At 31.2% G+C, this 22,913-nt stretch overlaps 1 protein-coding gene across 4 annotated transcripts in view; it reads left to right on the top strand.

Annotated features, from left to right (window-relative positions):
• Positions 1 to 21,463, top strand: part of Prom (prominin) — a 28,498-nt gene extending 7,035 nt beyond the window's left edge. The window contains exons 3-18 of one of the 4 annotated variants that reach the window (XM_026642868.2): positions 2,945 to 3,168; positions 5,464 to 5,651; positions 6,713 to 6,808; positions 7,177 to 7,379; positions 7,763 to 7,898; positions 8,259 to 8,429; positions 9,011 to 9,110; positions 9,409 to 9,490; positions 10,283 to 10,446; positions 11,178 to 11,399; positions 11,739 to 11,854; positions 13,686 to 13,876; positions 16,286 to 16,444; positions 18,747 to 18,880; positions 19,668 to 19,723; positions 21,285 to 21,463. In XM_026642868.2, the coding sequence (XP_026498653.2) occupies positions 2,945 to 3,168; positions 5,464 to 5,651; positions 6,713 to 6,808; positions 7,177 to 7,379; positions 7,763 to 7,898; positions 8,259 to 8,429; positions 9,011 to 9,110; positions 9,409 to 9,490; positions 10,283 to 10,446; positions 11,178 to 11,399; positions 11,739 to 11,854; positions 13,686 to 13,876; positions 16,286 to 16,444; positions 18,747 to 18,880; positions 19,668 to 19,723; positions 21,285 to 21,433 (2,391 nt within the window). In that variant the 3' untranslated portion in view covers positions 21,434 to 21,463. Of the gene's footprint in view, positions 1 to 2,944; positions 3,169 to 5,463; positions 5,652 to 6,712; positions 6,809 to 7,176; positions 7,380 to 7,762; positions 7,899 to 8,258; positions 8,430 to 9,010; positions 9,111 to 9,408; positions 9,491 to 10,282; positions 10,447 to 11,177; positions 11,400 to 11,738; positions 11,855 to 13,685; positions 13,877 to 16,285; positions 16,450 to 18,746; positions 18,881 to 19,663; positions 19,724 to 21,284 lie in introns of those variants that run through there. The other 3 variants (XM_026642869.2, XR_010309273.1, XR_003369235.2) reach the window with 3 other exon arrangements.
• Positions 21,464 to 22,913: the final 1,450 nt, after the last annotated feature.

Below are 22,913 nucleotides of genomic sequence, written 5' to 3'. Positions count from 1 at the left end.
ACATTAATGTTTTCTATTCATGAAATCGAAATCGAATCGAATAGTCTATTCCGATCACAAATAAACAACATTTAACATCAAATTGACGCGATATCATTGGTCGAGAGCTTGAATAAAATTTATGATATTCATTATGGATTTGCAAAAAAAATTGCATTTTGAACGTTGATGAAACTGTTATCGGAACTTTGGAAGTAAAATTTAAGTGTATATAAGAAGTTTAGTGGAATAGTGTTGTATATTATAAAGATATATTAGTCAAGAACTGTTAGCAGTGCACAATATAGCTGAGCTATTAGCAATACGCGTGGCATACCTGAATCTAAGGTTTGCTTATATTATTTTATAGGTATTCCATTTCCGATTTGAATAGACTATAAAAGAGAATGTCATAAATACATAAAAAACAAAAAGCAGATTAACGAATAGGCACCGAATAGTAGTTCTAATATGTGTTTACTCTTAGACACTGGCTGTACATGTCTACCGATGAAGATCTAAGGATTTCATTTAACCCTTGTACCTATTATTACACTTTCCACTAATCTTTCAAAAATAACTCAAAAATTTAAATTTAAATATAATTGACTTTGACCAAGATTTAATTAAACAAGATAAGTGGAAATAAACTTGTGACGTCAAGTTTCGCTAACACAAATACACCTTTCCGGGGCACGGTATTTGATTCCAGAAAAAAACCTGTAGATCATTGTACAATTAATAAATTCAAAGTTCATGTTTAAAAACTTAAGAAATACACTTTGTTTATTTACATTTAATTTAACATTAAGAAAATAAAATAAGTTAACATTAAGGCATTAACTATATATGATCTGTACAAATTATGAATAAGATGTATAATGTTGTACCCATTATAATATATTATACTTTTACCTATAATTTCATATTCGTTGATATTTATATGGGAAAAGCTACGCCTTCTAGCCTCGTGCGGATAAAATAAGGGTATCCATAAAACGTTTATATTGAAAAACAAACGTCGAAAGGATAATAGACATAGAAAAACACAAACAATTTTGTTTACCAGTTTTTCTCGATACAATACAATCAGAAACTGATAATCCGAAGAGCTTATTAGAATTAAGTATATTTTTTATCTGGATTAGAATTCGGTAAAAGTATAACGTATAAACTTATTTATTGACTATATTTAACAATGCAAATACATCAAAACAAACATTTGTAAGAACTCAGTTATCTTACTGTCTAATAAAATTGTAATAGAACCATCTTATATGAATATTTTTCAAACAATTATTTTTTACACATCCTAGATTGTTACAAGCCCATATTTATACTATAAGTATATTTTTTTTGTAACTAATCATGTGGAATTGATCAGATGTTATATGGTATGCGCAAATACAGAAATCTCTTTTCCTGCAATCCTACACCTAAAGACCTACTTGGTCTCAGGGCTTTGTACAAGTTTGTTGTACCACACGCTCATTATTTATTCTAGATTATAATATTTTCATTCATTATAAAAAATACAACATACTTAGTATTGTTGTGTTTCATATCGAGGATGAGTAAGACAAAGGACATAATATCCCAAGATTTGTAGTTTTGCGTTGTAAGATATGTTTAATGGTTCTGACAATGCCAATATATTTCGGCTGTGGTGAGCACTTATTAATAATCTTTATTCAAGTAAAGCAATTTAGAATCATCATTTTACAGTGCCGAATTAAATGTGAAGCTGCCAGCATAGCCTAGCTACTACTTCAATAATTTGACTAAAAAAGTAAAATCAAGTGAGGGAGAAACGTCTGTACGTTCTTTCTAAAGTACGGTTGGATAAACAATAACAGCATTGACCTGATAAATAGTTCAAACTTCGAACTGCTAATGAGAATTTTTCAATAGAAAACTCCGTAACTTATATTAGCCCAACCGGAGTTTGAAAGGATCTACCACCCAATAAATTAGTCCGTACTTTCCAAAACGGCATAAATAGAATATTACTACAGGTCTTATTAAAAGTAATATTATAATATGTTATTCATTTTATTATTTGACAAATCCAGTAAAATTGTTTCATCTCCTTTAATTAAAAGTATGTGATCATTCTCAGTCTCATCAGGTACGCCAGATAGACTACATTGAATAAACTTTTCAGTAAATAAACTCATAAAAAGTTAATGTAATCAACATCGTACCAATGTATTAATTAAAACTTTTTATTTATGATATATTTGATAAATAATTATATCCTCTGTTCCTTCAATAAGCCGTTTTATATTATTGACACATTATATCGACATCTTTGACAACTGCGCGATTGAACATAAGCTGAAATAGGTCCGCCACAGGTTAAGTTCATTTTGGCGTGTTTGAAGTAGGAATCATATATGACTTTTTGTAACTAATCTATTCTAACGAATTTGACATTATCACCTCACAGTTTGTTTCGAAATCTTGAAATGTATGTATTCGTTTTCTCAGATTATATTTTGAATGTACAAAGTTTTTTCAACACCTCGGGAGGCAGAAACCAAGACAGACTTGATATGTAAAATATATATATACTCGTATAAATATTCCTACCCGTTAATCGAAGTTGTTGATTCAAATCGAACCAGCTACCAATATGGATCCAATTTAGGGAAATCATATTAACGTCAACGACAAGTGCTATTTGAGGATACTGATTAATTTATACTGTTTTTTTACATTTTCATTTAATAACTGTATATAGCATAGCTATACAAATTGATCGACGTCGTGATCAATTTTAATACGTTGCGATTGATAGTATAAATTTTAATAATGATATCTTAATCAATATTTCTTTATTTCCTTTTATTTTATATTATATTGTAATAGAGAGGACCACGGCCAAATATTGATTTTACTTAGAACTGCATAACTGCCTTTTACTATTAATAATGAGTATTTAATAAGCCTCACTTTGTTACAGTCAATAAGGGTGGAGTCTTCATTTTTGGTTTTCATCATTATATTTGGAATTTTCGCTCTGATCATTCCTCTGTATCTTTTCATATTGAGTTTAATATCGTTATTCTCAAAATCAAAATGCACTGATGAAATCGAATCTGGAACCCTGTTTCTTGAGCCAGAGAGAGGAGATTGCCATAGCAAAATTCTCGTTATCTTCACCTTCCTGTTCCTTCTTATCAGCTGGTAAGTACAATAACGTATTCTTTTACATATAATCAGCCTGTAAATTTCCCACTGCTGGGCTAAGGCCTCCTCTCCCGTTGAGGAGAAGGTATGGAGCATATTCCACCACGCTGCTCCAATGCGGGTTGGTGGAATACACATGTGGCAGAATTTCGTTGAAATTAGACACATGCAGGTTTCCTCACGATGTTTTCCTTCACCGCCGAGCACGAGATGAATTATAAACACAAATTAAGCACATGAAAATTCAGTGGTGCCTGCCTGGGTTTGAACCCGAAATCATCGGTTAAGATGCACGTGTTCTAACCACTGGGCCATCTCGGCTACTTTTACATAATTTACTTAAAATTCTATCATTCACACAGACGCTACAACATGACATACATTATTTTTATTATTACCACGAGTTTATTTTCAGTAGATTATTAAAAATATTAAGCATGTTATAATTCAATTCGCTGGTTAAAATGAATTAACTATTGACAACATACATATATACAATTAGTTATAAAAATGAAAGAACTTCAAAACAAATAAAGGTTCGTGAAGTAAATAAGAGACCATTAGGCTTTCTGTTCCGAAACCGCCGTCGATCCAATTAAGAGCTCTCAAGACTATTGGAAGCAGGTAGAAATCTCGGGAACGCAAAGCATTACCCCGTTAATGACGGTCCCAGACATTACCAAGTGCGAAGTCCTGGCTAAAGGTTTTAACGCAGTTATAGATACGATACCATTACCTTGTGAGAATAGTGACAGTAAAATATCACTTCAGGCCTTACCAATGGCTAAGTATTACACATACCTTTAATAAAACTGTGACATACAATATATTTGGGTTTAAATTACTATAAAAATAGAAGCACTCGAATACAGATCCTAACATGTTTTATTGTATTTTCTTTTTGTTAATGAGCACATCTAAGACTATTACATAAACATTGATTAAGCCGAGTTTAATCATAGTTCTTAAATAATCGGAAAAAAAACTGTCAAAAACTATACCGTGATCTGTGTGATTCGTGAGTCGCAAACAGAAAATGAGTGGTTCCATTGGTAATAACAAATAGCAACTGCTAAAAAAATTAATATGTCATTCAGTTAATATTACTAATATTATAAATGCGAAATTTTGGATAGATAGAAATTTGATATTCGATCACGCCAGAACGGCTGAACGGATCTAAATTAAATTCGTAAATTCGTCACTGAAATAGATTATATTCTGAATTATCAGATAGTTCTGATCCTGGAATTGTGTATCTAGCAATTGCACAAACACAAATGATAATAAATTGAAAAAAACTATTAATGGTACAAAAATTGTTTTTTTTTTCTTTTATGTCTATGTGTATATATTTTGATAATACTGATCAATATTTACCAATAAAAAAAAATCGGTTGACATAAAACAAAAAACTACTGAACTGTTTTTTGTGTTGTCTCTTTATTTATATGTAGATAATCAACAATACGAACGAAGTCCAAGACTCATGTTTATTTCCTTGCTTATCAACTAGAGAGCAGATGTATTGAAAAAAGTATCCACGTTATTAAAAACTTAAATTCAACGGCAATAAAAACTAATGAATGAATAGCTAATAACTTTATTTTTAGATATTTACGAGAATGCGTTTCAATTGTTTTTAACAAAAAGGAGTCTTGGAATAATAAAATATATTAAACCGGCTGTACACATGTCACACCGCCTTTCGTGCCTCGCGTCGCTTAAAAGTTCTACACGAGAGCACACTATGTACAAACTCGTTGTATCAATTGAATTTCATATGCCCACTGCGATGGACCTGTTGCTGCATATGACCTTGGCTATAAGTTATTATATTTTTTACGAGTGTGTACAAGTCCGCTCTCGTTTGCATCGCGAGACTCACGCTTCCGAAAGCAAACGACGGTCGCGTAACGCGACGCGCCGAAGGCATCGTGTACTTCGTCTCGTGGTATCCTGACGAGCGTGTACAGCCGCCATAAGATTTGTCAAACAAGCACGTTTAATAATGTGCACATTTGTCGTATATATATTCATTTCGATTTTTCACTGTTATTGGTCGTATATCTTTCGTGTTGTTTATTTCAAAATACAAATAGAATTTGTTATTCTAAATGTACAACTTTGAATGTTTCGATGGATGTTTGTTACTCTATAAATTAAATGAAATATATTATATTGTATCCTGGATTTGCTTCTAACATCTTCAATATATAATCATATATTTATTTTAATTAGATTTTGCGAATAATCAGAAAAAAAAAAATACTGTTTCAATTTTATTTTCAGTTTTCTTATAACAGGAATGGTCTTAAGTAATGAGCAGTCACGCATGGCTGTAGCTGAGAGTCGTAATATAATTAGTTGCGCATGCGCAGATATAGCATCTTGGCTTTCGACCGCTGCGCAGGAATTACACCACAGCCTTGTTCCACCTGTAGATATGGTATATTACGCCTATAAAGAGGATTTAAGAGGTGAGTAATAAAAACTAAAGACTAAACATAAATATTTGATGAAAAATATGAATTCTCTAAAATGTCCCTTCTAAGCAATATCACATATATTGCTTCCTTCTAAGCAATATATGTGATATTGCTTAGAAGGAAGAAGCTTTGAAGTTTATTCCACGTTTTTTGTTATTCATCCACAATGAGATTTTCACACGATGTTTTTCTGCATCATCGAAGACGATATGAATAATAAACATGAATTAAACAATTGAAAAATCAGTTTATTCATGGGTTCTAGCTACTGGACAGTCTTAGACCTCAGTTAATTTATAAGACTATCGTATATTTTAGTATTACGGATCTTGTCTTAAATTTAAATCTCGGAAATAGGTAATATAAAGTGTGAATTATTACAAAAAAAAAAAATTGAAAAATATTTCTCACAAAATCGTAACGCAAAATATCGCACATTTCGTAAAGTAACGGCTAAGGCAAACCTACAGTTTCCGGGAAGAACCCTCTTGTGACAGGTTACATTACATCGTAAGACGAGTTTATTTTATTCTTTATATTCATAGAGGCCTCCAAATATTATTGCTCGTCGTTGGTTATATAAAAAAAGGCTTAGATCACATGGCTTATTTCCATTTCCTTGATACTAGTACTTATGTTGATCTTAAATATAGTTCACTAGTGTGTACACAAGCGCAAGTGCATTCTTTTTTACCTTCCTTCCACATTCTGCGACAGTAGAGACGAAACGACGGGTTTACATGCTATACGAGGAATGGAGCTATAGTGTCAACTATCTAATTCCACGTGGCTACTGAAATATCCACAACAAAAATCCAATAATTTTCATATACGTATCTCACAACGAGTCTATCGTTGTTTTAATTTTTTTTTTGAATGGAACTTGAGACTTCTTTGCGTAGTTTTTGCTATTCTGTTTGGATTTGGTCATCCTCGTCCAGTTGATAAGTTCACCAGTATATATTAGAAAACGATAAATCTTTGCTGAATTTTAAAAATGAAGATGTAGAAAATTTTATAAATTTAGGAAAATATTTACAAATTATTTTTAGAGGCAGAGACGCTTCTTGGGCAACCGATACAGCAGGCAATAGCTTCGGAGAGTGGAATTGACCTAGTTCTTGATTCATTGGCAGACATAATAACAGGTATACGAAGACGAAAACTTGACAGAAGTCAATTATTACTTTAAAGCTAAACATTAACATATAATTATTGAAGCTATACTTGAAAATTTGGTCAAATATTCATTTAGTTAGTTTTCTGTTCTTAATACATGAAGTACTTTTAGAAAAAGCACCTTTTCACCACGCTAAAGATAGTGTCCTTAATCAGCGGTAAATGTACGATTTCCAAGACTAGCGCACCCTACAACACTCATTCGCCCACAATATAATATATGTGTATATATGTAGATACACCACCAGTGACTCATCACTCACGCTATATTGCCTTTTGTTTAGAAAATCTTTTGATTCTGGGCCTTATTTTTATTAAAGTTTGTCTTTTATTACAGAGAGTGAGGATTTATCCATGAAAGTGTCCTCATTGCGTGATATATGCCACAAAGCTGGTCTCTTAGCGATTGCAACTTCAGATAAAATTAAAGACTTAGCCCAACAACTAGATAGTTTGAAGAGAAACTGCGCCGAAAGGGATGCTCCTCTATGTGATACACTAAATACAAATTCATTGCATATTACGATGAAATTTGACTCAGTTAGTATTTTCATGCGTATAATATTTTTTTCAGAATACATTTGGCAGCCGATTAATTTATCTTAATCTAAAATTGACACGCCGATATTATTATAAATAAAAGAGGAGTGTGTGTTTATACTTTATATATATAATTAGTAATAAAATGTTAATACTTAATTAATTTTAATTTGTGCAGATATTACAATAACATTTTAAATGTTTAGAAAACACTCGCACTAATGAATATTTTATTGATAAAATGGATTAAAAATTCAATTTGGATTAAAACCTTCTCATTACAAAATGAAACCTCTTTTTCTTTTGAAAAAAATCAATGATTTACTTCCAACAATCGCTGAAGATATTAAGCAGAACATTTATTAATAAGAACTATTTTACAGATACTTCAAGAGCACCAGTTACTTGAATTGAAAAATCTTGGTGTCATTAACCTTACTCAGGCTATATCCGCAGCTAGAAAAGAGTTCCGTACCCTGCCTTCTGCTATATATTCGCAAACGGAACTTGTCAGAGCAGGTACATATAGACCCTTTAAATTGGTAATAGTAAAATGAAAAATTGTATATACTTTTTATTAAGCAACATTGTATGCAAAAAAAAAAAAAAGATTGTTTTAATCGCAGCGATCGAGCTATTAGTTAGTATACGTTAGTATAAGAGGTATTCAACAATCTTGAACATTTTATTTGTTCCTAATAATATATCATATTATTATTTATTATTTTCACTATAATATCTAAACAAGGAGTTGGAACAAAACTATCAATTTTACAAAAATAGATAATGTTTACGAAAGTGTGATTCCGATTCACAGCAGCGTAGGGGCGATAAAAGAATTATTTTTATTTATATTTATATTAAATCTTCATCATAAAGATATACTGCAAGATATAGAAAACCGAAGACAATCTGTTCACAATTCAGCAAGAGTGCTGAGCGATATAGTGCGCCATCTCACATCAGCCTTGCATAGCCTCGCTAGACAGTTCGACATCGGGTTGGACAGAGTGCACAAGTATGATTTATGGAGATGGGTGATATTGCTAAGTAAGTCTCTTCTTTTATTTCTTGCTTGCATATATTAATTGAGTATAAGCAATCGTGATGATTTATAATCGTCTAAGTCGTCAATTATTGATGAGGATGATGCCTCTTGACCGATTTCGGTCACGCCGGCCATACTCAATGGATACAAACCAATTGCGCTGGAAGAGTGTGCACATATATGCTCTCTGCATTCCCTCACTCTCAAAATCCGATATATTGGCAAATCTGTACGACCGGATAGAACTTTTAACTTCTAGACTCTAAAAAAAATACCAGTAAACTTTTATCGGCTCAACCTGGGGATTGAACTTAGGACCTTTGGACCTGGGGCCCTATATCTAGCCACTAGATCAACGAGGCAGTCATCTAGTACCTAAAGGGTTAAATGAGCAACGCTTCCGCCAAAATATATTTCGTTAGTGTAAAGGAAGAATAGCTAAAACGCGCAAACGGTACTTTTGGGAAATGACATTTAAAGGAAAATTTCGACGCTCGTCGTTCGATTTACCTTTCTATTAACTATTTGATCTTCATCAGTATAATTATACGTAGAAATATATTATATATTTTTATATTTACAGCGTGCAACGCGTCCCTCAGTTTCGTGATGATACTGGTTTTATTCGCGATGTTTTGTGGATGTGGAAATGCAAAAATCCACGCAAAAAGAACATTACAAGTGTAAGTATTAATAAGTTCAATTTCACCACTTTTTGAGAGATGTAAATACAACCTTATGACAATACATATAACAAACAATGTTCAAAATATTTTTTAGATTTATCCTATGTAAAATGTAATTAAAAATATTTAGACTACTTAAAAGTCAACAAAGTTATTACGATAATATAATATAGTTACAATTATTGTTATTTTTGGAGTCGGTGTCCAATTAAAAAAAAAAGAACAGAAAACAAACATCATAACTTATAGTTTAGTATAAATACATGTCTTAATTAATTTAAGTGTGTTGTTTCAGCTCTTCATTCTGCATTTGTATCATTTCTATAATATTATGGAGTTTAATATGTGCGACCTTCCTCATCGCGGGTCATGCTGAGGTAGAGTATTATATTTAATACATTTATATTTTTGGTAAATTGTTAGCAGAAAATAAGACGTATAAAGTCTACGAATACCTTTTCAATGTTTTCATGGAAACCTAAATACTCAAACCTTCCTTTTATAATATACTTGAACCTTCTCCTTAAAGCTCTAAATCTGTTTAAGTTTTATTAAGGTATAATGGTTCAATAGTTCATTATAGCTTTTTAATATTTAAAAAACATGCCTTACTTATAAATACAAACAGATTATATCTTTATGATTAGGAATTATTAACTTATAATTTACTAATAAACATTAAGTGTTAAAATATTATGCATGATACCTTCATTTACAAGTAGATATATTTTGTATATATATAATTTTAATTTCGAAATAATTTAATTTAACTCACATTAACATATTACTCGACGCCTGCACGTTGTTTATTAGCAATTTCAATTTAATGTTGTTTGCTCAGTTTTTTATAATAGGCTATTAAGTTTTAATATTCACAGCAATATTACTCAACGAGGTGTGTTGTACTTTAATTTTAAGTTATTAAGTACTTAATATTTATTTATTTTATATAGATTGGCAGAATGGTAAACGTTCCACCTGATGGTAAGTGGTCACCACCGCCCAAATATATTGGTGCTGCTAGAAAAATTGGACATCCCTTAGGTTACATCAATGCAACAATGTAAAGGATGGATTGCAGATGAGTTTGCACAAAGCGAAATTCATAATAATAGGCTTAATTCATTCATAAATCTGTTTTCAGTTTTTCAAATCTACTATTGTTTCAGTTATATGCATGCCAAATTTTGTGGGATACACAACAGTACAAGACTTTATCAATGCTTTTAGATAAGCCGTCACCTTTGTTATCAGATAACGAGGGCATTTTCGATGTTTTATTCAAAGATTTAGACAATGTAACCATCGAAGTATCTGTCAAAAATATTTTAAGGTAACGTGTCGTTTTATTTTAAGTAATACGTTTATGTTCGTAAGAAATTTTGGGACAACAAAAAGCTTTTACAAATATTATGTAAAAAGTATAATGTGCTTTTTTTCGATTATCCGAAACAAAAGAAAGCTAATAAGAATTGTTTTTAAGCTCTTTACTCTTAGAATTTCTTTGAATATTACTTTCCTTCAATTAGACATAATTAATTCGAAATTCAAATATTGCCTATTTGATTTAACACTACGATGATTTTATTTTGATTTTAACACTATTATTTATTTTAGAACTTTAAAAAAGATCAATCCATCTTCAAAAACCGACAAAATTTGATATTCGCTACGAAACTGTTTGAAGTCAGTTTCCCAATAACCTAACATAGGTTAAACATACGTTATTCGGAAACCGACATAACATAGTTATCTATGTAAAGAACATAAAGGTCTCTGACCTTAATACCATATAAATATACCTTAGGATTATGTTCTTTTTTAAATCAAAGATAACAAAGATATAAAAATATATAAGCTCATATTTAATATATAAGCTCTTTGTTTTAAAGCCAACAAACCTAAGCAGACGTTTAATGAACTAAAACTGACAAGTGCTTTTTTATTTCATCCTATTAATAGCTGCATTACTAAGTGAAAATTTATGATAAAAATCTATCTTAAGGAATAAGTATTATACCTATAAGTGAATTCATGTCAAATACATTTCGTTTCATCGTTCAGAGAATGTGAAAAGAATCAACCAGCGTACAGCGTGTTTCAATTAGAAAAAATATTAGACGTGAACAAAGAAACGTCTTACTTTGAATGGGATGAACTTCAAGATGATTTAAAAAGATTATCGACGACTATCGATGTTGGTTTTCTGAAGACGGTATCGGACAATTTCAATAAGTTTCTTAATCGAATACTCTTTGTCTCGGATGTCAATTTAACAAAATATAGGTAAGATAAAAAGCAATCATATCAGTAGAGCTATACTGTAGGAACAAATTCGAAAGTCACAGCAGAAACCAATCCTGAAATGTGAGTTATATGTGACCATAAAACAATGATATTTAAACACTCATATCGTCGTCGATTTTCAAAATTTCACGAAAGAGACACAAAGTGAATTGTTACAGAGTACTACAAGTAACAACAGAGTGTTGTTATTTATCTTCAGTTGCGGTAAAATATTTGACCTATTACCAAAACAGATAATGTGCTCATCGATGCGGAGTTTTTTGAATATCGAATCTTGCGTATCCTTTTTTTAATGTTAGATCTTTTTAAATGTTTAAGAATGGAATTCAATGGACCAGTCGTGGGTAAGGATTTACCATCCTTCGTTGACCAGTTAGAAAATGTTGCAGTACAAGTATCCGATTTGAACACGGCGGGAAGGCTAGAGACCTTAGGTATGTATATGAACAAAATAAAATAAAATAAAAATTTAATATTCCTACTCATTAGATATTCTTAGTTCGGCTGTGTTCCATTTTGAAGGGTGAACGAGCCAGAGTTAATTGCAAGCACAATATACATAGCATCTTCCCAAGGTTCCCAAGGTTAGAAGGGCATTGGCAATTTCGGGGATGGTTAATATTTCTTCCAGCGCCAATTTATATCTCGGTGCGCCAATCAAAAAAAAAAAATTAAAAAACATATGTTTATCATAGTTATTATTCTATTACATTTATGATTCCTATATGAGATTAACGAATATCAACTCCAAGGTCTTCTATCATCTACATAATCTTGTATCAGTAGATAATTTAAATTTAATTAATGGTCTGCGGAGGTTGATTATTTAGAATTTTTACATGATATATATCAGACGCTGAGACATAACATTACCGGTTTCATAAGTTACGATGGATGTATTTCTGTGATATTCATAAAATTCCTAATACTACAGCTTTAAATGGTTGTTAACCACTAACAAAAGTGTTTGGTCTATTTAATTATACAAAAAATAAATTAGCCTACAAACCCCTTAATATATAGTCGGTTCATCCAATAAAGAGGCTCTTACGTTCTCTTAAGGGTAAACTTGAAGTTACGCCTCCATTTTTATACGAACTTCCCGTTTTTACCCCAATCTAAGTCAAAAGCTTCACTAAAGGTCGTCTTATATTCTCCTCTCTGGATATAAATTACTTGTATGGAACTAATAAAAACCACCCTGGTTTTATTAGACGAGACATAAAAATTGCATTAAATTAAGGTTGAATAACTAAATTATTTTTTAATTATTTGTATGGTAGAGGAAATTTAATTTTATGTAACTTATTTTACATAGAATTAAATTGTTAAACAATAGCTAACAAAGCTGGGTAAGTACCACTCAATACATATTCTACCACCAAACACCAATCGTTACAGCAGTTGTCTGTTTCAGTTATTAGTATGTACTATATATTATACCTACAGTATATAGTACTTTGGTGTAATTCTGTTGACATAGAAACTATATTCATTGATCAAAAAGAGCCGTTAGGGTTATTTATAATGCCAAAGCTCGAGGATGTTATTCACGATATTGGTATACTTACGGTTCAATATATTTATAACAATATTACCAATTTAACAGAGGCAAGGTATTCGCTTCTATTTTAAAAAAATAATAATTATACTAATTATTAATCTCTGTTATATATTATAAAAAAATATTGATAAATCGTATTACTCGATAAAGGAATATATAGATGATAAAAAAGTGTGGAGTTAGTATTCGTTGAATTTTGATTCGTTGGTTCATCTTAGTACAATTTACATCTTAAATTTAATTTAATTTAATCATTTTAAATGACTATTTAAAATATCTCGCAAGATCCTACTTGAATAAAGTATATTTTAATTTGATTTGATGCTTAGAATTGTCGTGTTCCGGTTATATGGGTGAATGAGCCTCTATAACTAAAAACCAAAGGAATATGATATCTAAATTCTCATCGTTGGTGAAATATTAGCGATGTAGTAGTTAACTTATATTTTTTACGTTATTTTAATGTCTAAGGTCATGACAACTTACCATCAGGTTACCTATAATTTGCCTGTCCATCTATCTATATTTCATATAAGGTAACATTTATACGAGACGAGTGCTTCGATATAAATTAAAACGTCGACATCTAACGAGGTCTTGCAATATTAATTGTCACTTTAATTACGTCTTTCGTTCGTTTTGCGTGTATTTTAATATACTACAATTTTGTATAACAATTTAATGAGTATATTTATTTTCAGCGTCAAGAACACAAAGGCTTCATCTATCAAATATAAAGCCGTTGGAGCAGCTTAGAACTGAGTTGGTCTTCAAATTGACGGAACTTGAACTGCAAATGATGCCATTTCGTCGAAAACTGAATATTTCTCTAAGTCACATTCACACGGCACAGTTCTATATCGACAACCAAGGAGACGTCATTGCTCAGAAGGTTAACCAAGAGCTTTTTTACTATGATTTAAAATCATATGCTAAAAATTTAATCGATATGCTGTTTATGCGTTATGTTGTTTTTGTGTTTTTAATTTTTTTATGCAAAATGTAACAATTGTTAATAATATAACAACATTTTCCATAGACTATATATTATTTTTCCATAGACGTGCTGGACGGACAACAGTATATGGAAAAATAATATATATATTGTATGGTGTACTTAAACTTTTTGGCACTTAATTCCGTCACGTCCGAACCACAAATAAACAGAGAACATACAAAACAATTAGGCTGCTACGTGCAACTCATTAATAAACATTGCTATGACTCTTAATTTCTCTACCCTTAATATGAAATGTACCGAGATAGCCTACTGGTAAACACGTCAACTCTTAACCGAATATTGTGGGGCCAAGCCCCAGTAAGAACTACTGCTTTGTCATTTGTGGGACTTCTATATTTTGACATTTATATTTCCATAGATTTTAAACATTTGTGAATAATGAGAATAGAAAACCCAATAGATTACACAGTATATAATTTAATAATATATGTACATATGTTAACTAAAGAATGAGTTAAAAAAAGGAAAGAATAAATAACTAAGTTCACATGGTTGATGAAATTCAAAATTCAAATCAGTTGTACTTAAAATTGATTAAATTATGCCATTAAACTCTAATGAAACAAGGGTGAGGGTTTTTAAGACATATTTTAGACGCCCGGCTAGAATGATTTGGATGATTTAAACTTTATTTTTTTGTTATTCTAAATAATATTATATTATTAGCTGTGATGTAAAACATACCGTTTTTGGCTGCGGTACTACCAGTATTCACACGGGTAGAACTACCAAACTGTCTACTAGTACTACAGAAAGTTGTTTATTACTCGTGTAAAGCACTTCATTAAAGTATGCTTTTAACAAATTGTTTTTTTAAATATATTGTCAAAAAAAAAAAAAAATTAGGTCTACATACATAACATAAACATAAACAGCCTGTAAATTTCCCACTGCTGGGCTAAGGCCTCCTCTCCCTTTGAGGAGAAGGTATGGAGCATATTCCACCACGCTGCTCCAATGCGGGTTGGTGGAATACAAATGTGGCAGAATTTCGTTGAAATTAGACACATACAGGTTTCCTCACGATGTTTTCCTTCACCTTCGAGCACGAGATGAATTATAAACACAAGTTAAGCACATGAAAATTCAGTGGTGCCTGCCTGGGTTTGAACCCGAAATCATCGGTTAAGATGCACGCGTTCTAACCACTGGGCCATCTCGGCTCAGGTATAACTTAGGTATAACTTTATTAATTAATCAAATTTGTTAATTACCTTCAGGTTCATATTGTATATAATTATAATTAGTTTATATTTTTTTAATTTTTACGATTAAATTAAAGACACTAATGAAGTAACGTTTAACATTTTAAAATGTATTTATCAGTGTAGTTTAAACTTCGACATGTAAATTAATAAAATTGTATTATAATAATATTTTATTTACATTTTCACGTTGAAATAATTTTGCTTTAAAACTGGCTAATGAGCCACCTGATGATAAATGTTTGATAAAAATAGTTGAAAATCTATTACATAGCTAATATGCCATCACGGCTTTGTGCAAGCCAGTTTGGATAGGTACCATCCACTCATCATATACACTACAACCAAATAACAATAATTGATTAGTATTGTTGTGTTCCGGTGTGAAGGGACGGTAAGTAAGAGTCACTACAGACACAAGGGACATCACATATCTATTGGTGGCGCGTGGTGGTGGTGATATCAGGAATACTTATATTTCTTACATTACCAATTCTAGGGGTAGTGGTAAGTAAGGTAAAACTATCCGTGACCTTACCATCCGCAATATGTTAATACACATAGCTGGACGTTACCTCTGGTCTAAATTATAGTTTTTATTGACGGAAAAACATTAAAATATATTTAGGTAAACTTTTTTGCCTATTTTTTTACATATAAATGAATGGTCTTGATAATTCCATAGTAAAGGATTGAACGCTGAACGGATTTATTGCGAGACATTTCTGAGATTAACAAATCTTTCATACAAAGGTTTCGTTTTCTTGGCACGCGCCAGGATCCACTGCTTTCTTTTCAACTTGAGAATTATCTATAAGCATATGCTGAATTTATACAGCGAATCTTCGTTATAAAACTATAATATGTATATTCTCTCTCGTGCGCCAAGTCACATCGACTTGTGCTAAGCGTCTCCATTAAACGTCTGATATTTTTTTATATTATTTGTTCGTCGAGTTTGACATCTGGTTTCCATGTTTTTCTAGGCCACCTTTTATTGTACTTCGACCTTCCATCTTCACGTTTGGCCCATTTATTTTACAGAGAATAATAATATTTCAAATGTATATTACAGAAGCTGTCCATCTTCGTGTCACGACTAATAGCGCACACAGCTGGCTGGCGCACGCATGCCATCGACGCTGTAAATGAGCGCGCGGCGCGCTGTGGCCCTTTGTTTGCCGTGTTTGCGGCCATCAGGACTTTATTATGCACCAAATACGTTTCAGCTTTGGTAAGGTGATTTTGATGTGGCTATTTACTTTTTAATTTATTTGCTTAAAGTTTGCAATATTCAAAAAGCAAGCCAACGAATTGTATGGTGTAGGGTTTTGTGCAAGCCCATCTGGGTAGGTACCACACACTCATCAGATATTCTACCCCCAGAACATCAGTACATAGTATTTTCGTGTTCCGGTTTACAGGGTGAGAAACATAGTATAACTGCCGACCCAAGTGTCATAACATCTCAGTGCTCACGGTTGCTGGTGCATGAATGGGCGGTGGTGACTGCCTACCTCTGTCATAAAAAAAATGATCGGTTCATTTGCATGTAATCTACGGACCCACTAAATATAATAACATCCCTTGACAATTCTTTTAAATTAGAATCTAGAATCCTATTGTAACTATTAAAACAGTATTTACCCAAATGAGTTAGAACAAAGCAGCGGTACGGGATGAAATATATTATGATTCGATGAGGCTAGTTAGATTAAATTAAAAGAATTACAAAAGATCCGATTAGTCTTTGAAATGAAGATCTGACTGCATAGTTTAAATAATCAGAATAAATAAATACTTATGATATGATACTAACAGAAAGGAAATCACTAACGATGTAAATATAAAAAAATATATATTTGGTAATTCAGTGCAGAAATTGCAACCTTTTCTTATATAACCAGTGCCACTAGCCTAGGGAACTGAGGTGTCCCTTATATCTGTAGTTCCACTGGCTCACACACCTTTTTCTGTTTGGCAGTAGAATATGCGACGAGTGGGGTATGCACCCGGGCTAGCCCAAAGCCCTATCGCTGAGTTATGATTTATCTGTGACATCGTACTGACAATTGTACGTTTTTTTGTCATAGTAGGTTTACTTTTGAAATATTATTTTGGTTAGATATGATTTTTTTAAATATATTTTAGATCTATCAGTTCTAATAAAGTAGCAAAAATAAATAAAGATTTTTTGAATGTTATGTATTTTTTATATTTAAAGAGCACAGTTTACAATAATGACTGTGTGGCATTTGCTTACCAATGATTAATTGAATTAAATTTTGTATCCTTATTTTTAACATATTATCAATTGTAATGAATAGCTTAAGTTAATATTATGTGACAATTATTCAAGTCTTACAAAATACAAATTAATAAATAATTCTTATTATACACCAAAAGCCTTCACAACGTATTTATTTCTATGGAAATATTCAAAGTATTTTTTTTTCGGTCTAATCATTTGAATCGCCTGTAGCTAGTTAAATAATATTAATATTTCATAACATATGTGTCAAATGTAAACGTAATAATTATTTAACGCAATTCGAAATGGATGATTTGGTATCTTTGTTATAGCGTATCAATCGTCTCTCATTCATTCACGTATTACAAAACTTGTTTTGTTTAAAAAACCTTGCTTTACAATTATGGTCTACCTATAAAACCATTGTTGGCATTCATAATAATGAAATCAGCGTAACTGTAATATAATGTTTTTTTTTATGGCATTGGTTGGCGGACGAGCATATGGGCCACCTGATGGTGAGTGGTCACCACCGCCCATAGACATTACCTTTGCGCCACCAACCTTGGGAACTAAGATGTTGTGTCACTTGTGCCTGTGATTACACTGGCTCACTCACCCTTCTAACCGGAACACAACAATACAGAGTACTGTTATTTGGCGGTAGAATATCTGATGAGTGGGTGGTACCTATCCAGACGGGCTTGCACAAAGCCCAGCCACCAAGTATAATTTAAAATAAAATAGAGAATACATATAGCCAACATGTAAATAATTGCTATCAGATTATTAATTGTACTTTTATGAAACATTAGAAGACAAAGAAATACAATATTAATCTTTAGTAACATTCCTAGTTTTAATTTTCAAAGACCTTTATGAACATTAATAATCATCGATAATATTAAGTTAACTGAAACTAAGACGTTATATTTTTTTAATAAATTTTCCATGCTGCGCTGTTTGGAGGAATAGTTTTCAAATATAATAAGCATTTTTGTTTATCTAATAATTGCGACCCGCCCCGGCTTCGCAAGGTTGTAATTTATTAAAAAAGAACATGAAAAGGGCGCTTATCAAGAAAATATTATCCTATCACGGAATGAAACGGATTGTTGTCTTAAAGACAATTTAATGCAAAACAACAAAATATATGCTCAGTTCAATTATAAGTATCTATTTTTTCACTTTTAATATGCGTAAAGATTTAAGACCAAGCTTCAGTATTTTAGTAATTTTAAATAATAATATAAAAAAGAAATATTTTTATGGTTCATTGTTTCAGAACGGCTGGTGGCTCTGTGGATTTATTCTAGGGTTGGTCTGGTGCACAGTTTTCACTCCATTATGCGTGAAACTATGGAGAGCGTACAGCAAGAAGCTGAACACACTGGAGACATTGTCGCTGGCAAGTTTAGGGTATGTGTGGTATTTGATATGTTTTTATTAAAAATTATATCCGCGTCAGCTTAACAACATATTAATAATTAAATAATAAATTGTTATAATAATTTAATTTATTATATATTATATTATAAAAATATATTTAATAATAATATTATATTTTAGTTATGCAATAGCTTTAATATAGGCGACTATTTCCTAGAGTCTATAGCTGATATATTTGTACATCTCCCTCTGAATGTATCATATCAAACAACGCCTACACGAATGACGTATGAAATAATGAGCATAGAGAAGATATTGCTAAGCTATTTTAGCCACAAAAATAACAAACTAATTAAACTGAAATACCTATTTCAGTTTTATCAGTTTGTTATACATTTTTTATCTCTTGTACAAAAACCTACTTTTGAAATAACATATTACACTTCAAACATTTCATATGATGCTAAGGAATGTAAAAGTAACTACCTGTAAATGATCCACAGCTGGGTTAAGTTCCCTTCTTATTTTAAAGAAAAAGTGGTTTGGAGATTACTCTGGCATTCTGCTTCAAAACAAATTGATACATAAATATGCCGTAGGATTTTATCCAACGCAAAGCATGGGATGTAATTATCATCACTAAAAGCACGTGAAAGCTCAGTGATGCTTATACGGTGTCCTGTAATCTGCGGTTGAGATTTTCTATTCACCGAGAACAGAGATACTGTTCTGAAAGGAATTAAATTGATTACGTTAATACTTATGTACGGCTTTATTATTTTGTTTTTGATACGACTTATTAAATTCAAACAGACAGGAGCCTGGAACACCTGCAACTGCACCATGTGACGACGCCAATTGGACCACCCCAGGGTTAGTCAAATATTAACCTACCTTCCACGATTCAATATTTAAGTAAACTTCTAGTAAACATGAAATTTTATTGATTTATAATAATTTTCAATAATAAATAAGTAATACCCAAACTGACTTTGAAATAACTTCCTATTAGTTTTGACAATATGACAACTACGACGGTTACATAGTCGTTTTTCGATACTTTTATTTCATGAAATATACATATATATATATACTCGTACATAATATACATAAAAAACTAAAAATTTGATTTTTTTTATGACTTCGCAATGCGCCACCAACCTTGAGACATGTTTAATATGTCCCTTGTGCTTGTTACACTGACTCACTAGAACTTCAAACAGGAACGAAACAATTACTCAATATTATTGGTCGGCGGTAGAATTTATGATAACTCGGTGGTATCCAGGCGGGCTTTCAAAAGCCCTACCACAAAGTAAATTTTAAAGACATGTTTAAAATTTTATGATTCATTTTATGTACTTTATTCAAGTACGATTGTATAAGCGTTTTAATCGTCACGTTATAGGATTAAATCGAATGGAAAGTCATAACCCGTTTGGAATGTAGATTCAACCGAGAAGAACGGCAATAAAGTCAATAGTTACCTTTATTCTCAAAGTATGGTATTGATTGCAATTAAATTTAATGTCTTATATATCATAATATACATATAATTTAATGTCTTATATATATGTCTTATAAATCAATTAATACTAATGTGTGCAAAGGCAAAGTAAAAAAAGACTGTTTAAATCTTGTTTAAATGATATTTGCGATTCCTGGTTATAATTCATCTACTTTAACAGCATTATAATTGTTTATCGCCGAAATATTATCAGGGATATTTTATCAAAATTCATACGGTGAATAAGATAGTTAAGGATGTGCTTTCCACAGATCATACACCACCCATTCAGTAGGTTGTTAATGATCTGTGATACGCAGTAGACTCAGTGCTATATTAGTTTTTGGTAAACTATATAATAAGTTCACATTTGTCAGGAAATATGTCGTATATGTTTCATGTGGTAAACCGTTGGGTTATTCAATAAGATTATGCCTTGAATAATTAACTTTTTTTCAACATAATTGCAACTACATTGATTGATTGCTTAAAAAATATATATATTTCAATATAAATAATTATATCTTCACACACTTTTGTGTTGCCATTTTTAATTTTGTTTGTATTATCTCATAAATATATATAAATCTATTATAGTTATAAAGTTTCATCTTACATATTAAATATGTAACTTTAAAACATTTTTTTTAAATTTACTTTTGAGTCTGTGTAAAAGATAAATATGCTTCGAAAAACATTAATGGAGTAACGACTCAGTCAACTTCCAAATCTTCTGGATACTACTGAGAATTTTCTTGCAGGAAATCCCAATGCGCTTCTAACCGATCCGAGGTTTGTACTTTGGACCTCAAGATCTGTAGTCGTTTTATCTAACCACAAGATCAACGAGACAAATATGTCCTATATATTATATAATTATCGTATATTACATAGAAGAAGTGTAATATTAAGTAATTCATTTTCCAGACCTCCACCGCCACCTACAAACGACAGTTGGTGATTATAGATTTACTAATATGGAAAGTGGATCAGATTTGGATTTTAATAAAGGCGTTGAAGTGAATCGAATGTTACCTTCCAGCACAAAAGTGTATCCTAAAGATTATTATTATTAACAAAATCTTTGTGCTATTCAAGATAATATAAAAAAAATGTTGATTTATTTTTAAAACTTTTGAAAATATTGATTTATTTCATTTTAATAAGCACTCATAACACGAATGTTGATGTTTTTTCTTGCCTTCTGCAAATTACTTTGGCAATATCGATATAAGTTTACAATACACAAATACAGATGCTAGTACAGGACTGCTTTACTATAATATTTAATTAAATATTCAGAATGTCAAAAATTTATTTAAAGCTATTTCATTAGGCGGTTGTATTAATTCGCTTAACAAACTTGCTATTTACCTAATTGTACAAACATTGTGTATCTAATAATTTAATTAACTAATGTTATGTTTTATTTGGTGTACTTTATGAATTTTGCTACTGTTTAAGTTGCAAAAGCAAATAACTAATAAGGTTTGTATCATTTAAATGTTTCTATAATGTTATTTTAGAAATAGCAATTAGTAAAATAAGTAGTTAATAATTATTGTGATTCTTATTTTTTTACTCATAGAATCTAAAATAATTCTATAATAAGGGGATGTACCTTTGTGTATAAAATGTTGTGGAGCCAGATATTGAAATATTGAAGGAACGCTATACTTGGTAGAATAAAAGGGAATTAATGAGAATTAGTTAGACATCCGCCTTTCAAAGGTGACATTTTCAAACTAATAAATTACAATGTAAATACGCTTTTTATTTGTTTCGGGTAATAGTATAAATACTCTATGTAATAATCGATATATCCTATCCTATCGATATATCAGTAGACAGTTTTGACGGGTAAAGTCATGTCTGAGATACGTCTCCTTACCTCAACACTCCTCAACACTCCTACGAACAAGTATAAGATTTCGGGTATAGCGTGTCCAAGTGGCCCGACCACGCTTACGTTTAAAAAGGTACACGCATGATGTTCTTGCTCTTTAAGGATTTTGATTTACTTAACTTATTTTGTTATTTTTTTTATAACGTAACTGTTACTGAAATAAATTATTTTATGTTAACTTACTATACATAAGCATTTGTTTTAAGATTGAAATAAATTTAATTCTTCAAATTTTTTTCTTACCTTGAATAATAACAATAATAAAATTAATTTAAAGCCTTTTAGTTTACTGTTACCACTCCCTCCTATATGAGTATATAATATAATATGCGAATATGTAAAAATATTATATAAATATGTATAATCATATACCACACAAATTACTTTAAGTCATGATGTCGCCCTGACCGATTTCGGTTACGGCGACCTATCATATACTTTTGATCAAACGGACGCGGACATATTGTCGTTTATAATTATGTGCGCAAATAAAAGTGCACTCTCTTGTCTCTTATTGTCAAAATCCAATGGGACGGTAAACCCCACAGGACCGGAAAGAGTTCAGGCGCAGGATAAATAGCTTTATGTGCTTTCCGAGGCAAAGGAGTAAACATACTTCCAACTTCCAGGCGCCGGAAGAAAATTCTGTT

Source organism: Vanessa tameamea, chromosome 11 (assembly GCF_037043105.1).
Source record: "Vanessa tameamea isolate UH-Manoa-2023 chromosome 11, ilVanTame1 primary haplotype, whole genome shotgun sequence".
In the NCBI taxonomy this organism is placed as follows: domain Eukaryota; kingdom Metazoa; phylum Arthropoda; class Insecta; order Lepidoptera; family Nymphalidae; genus Vanessa; species Vanessa tameamea.
This window is presented reverse-complemented; position numbering and strand designations above follow the sequence as displayed.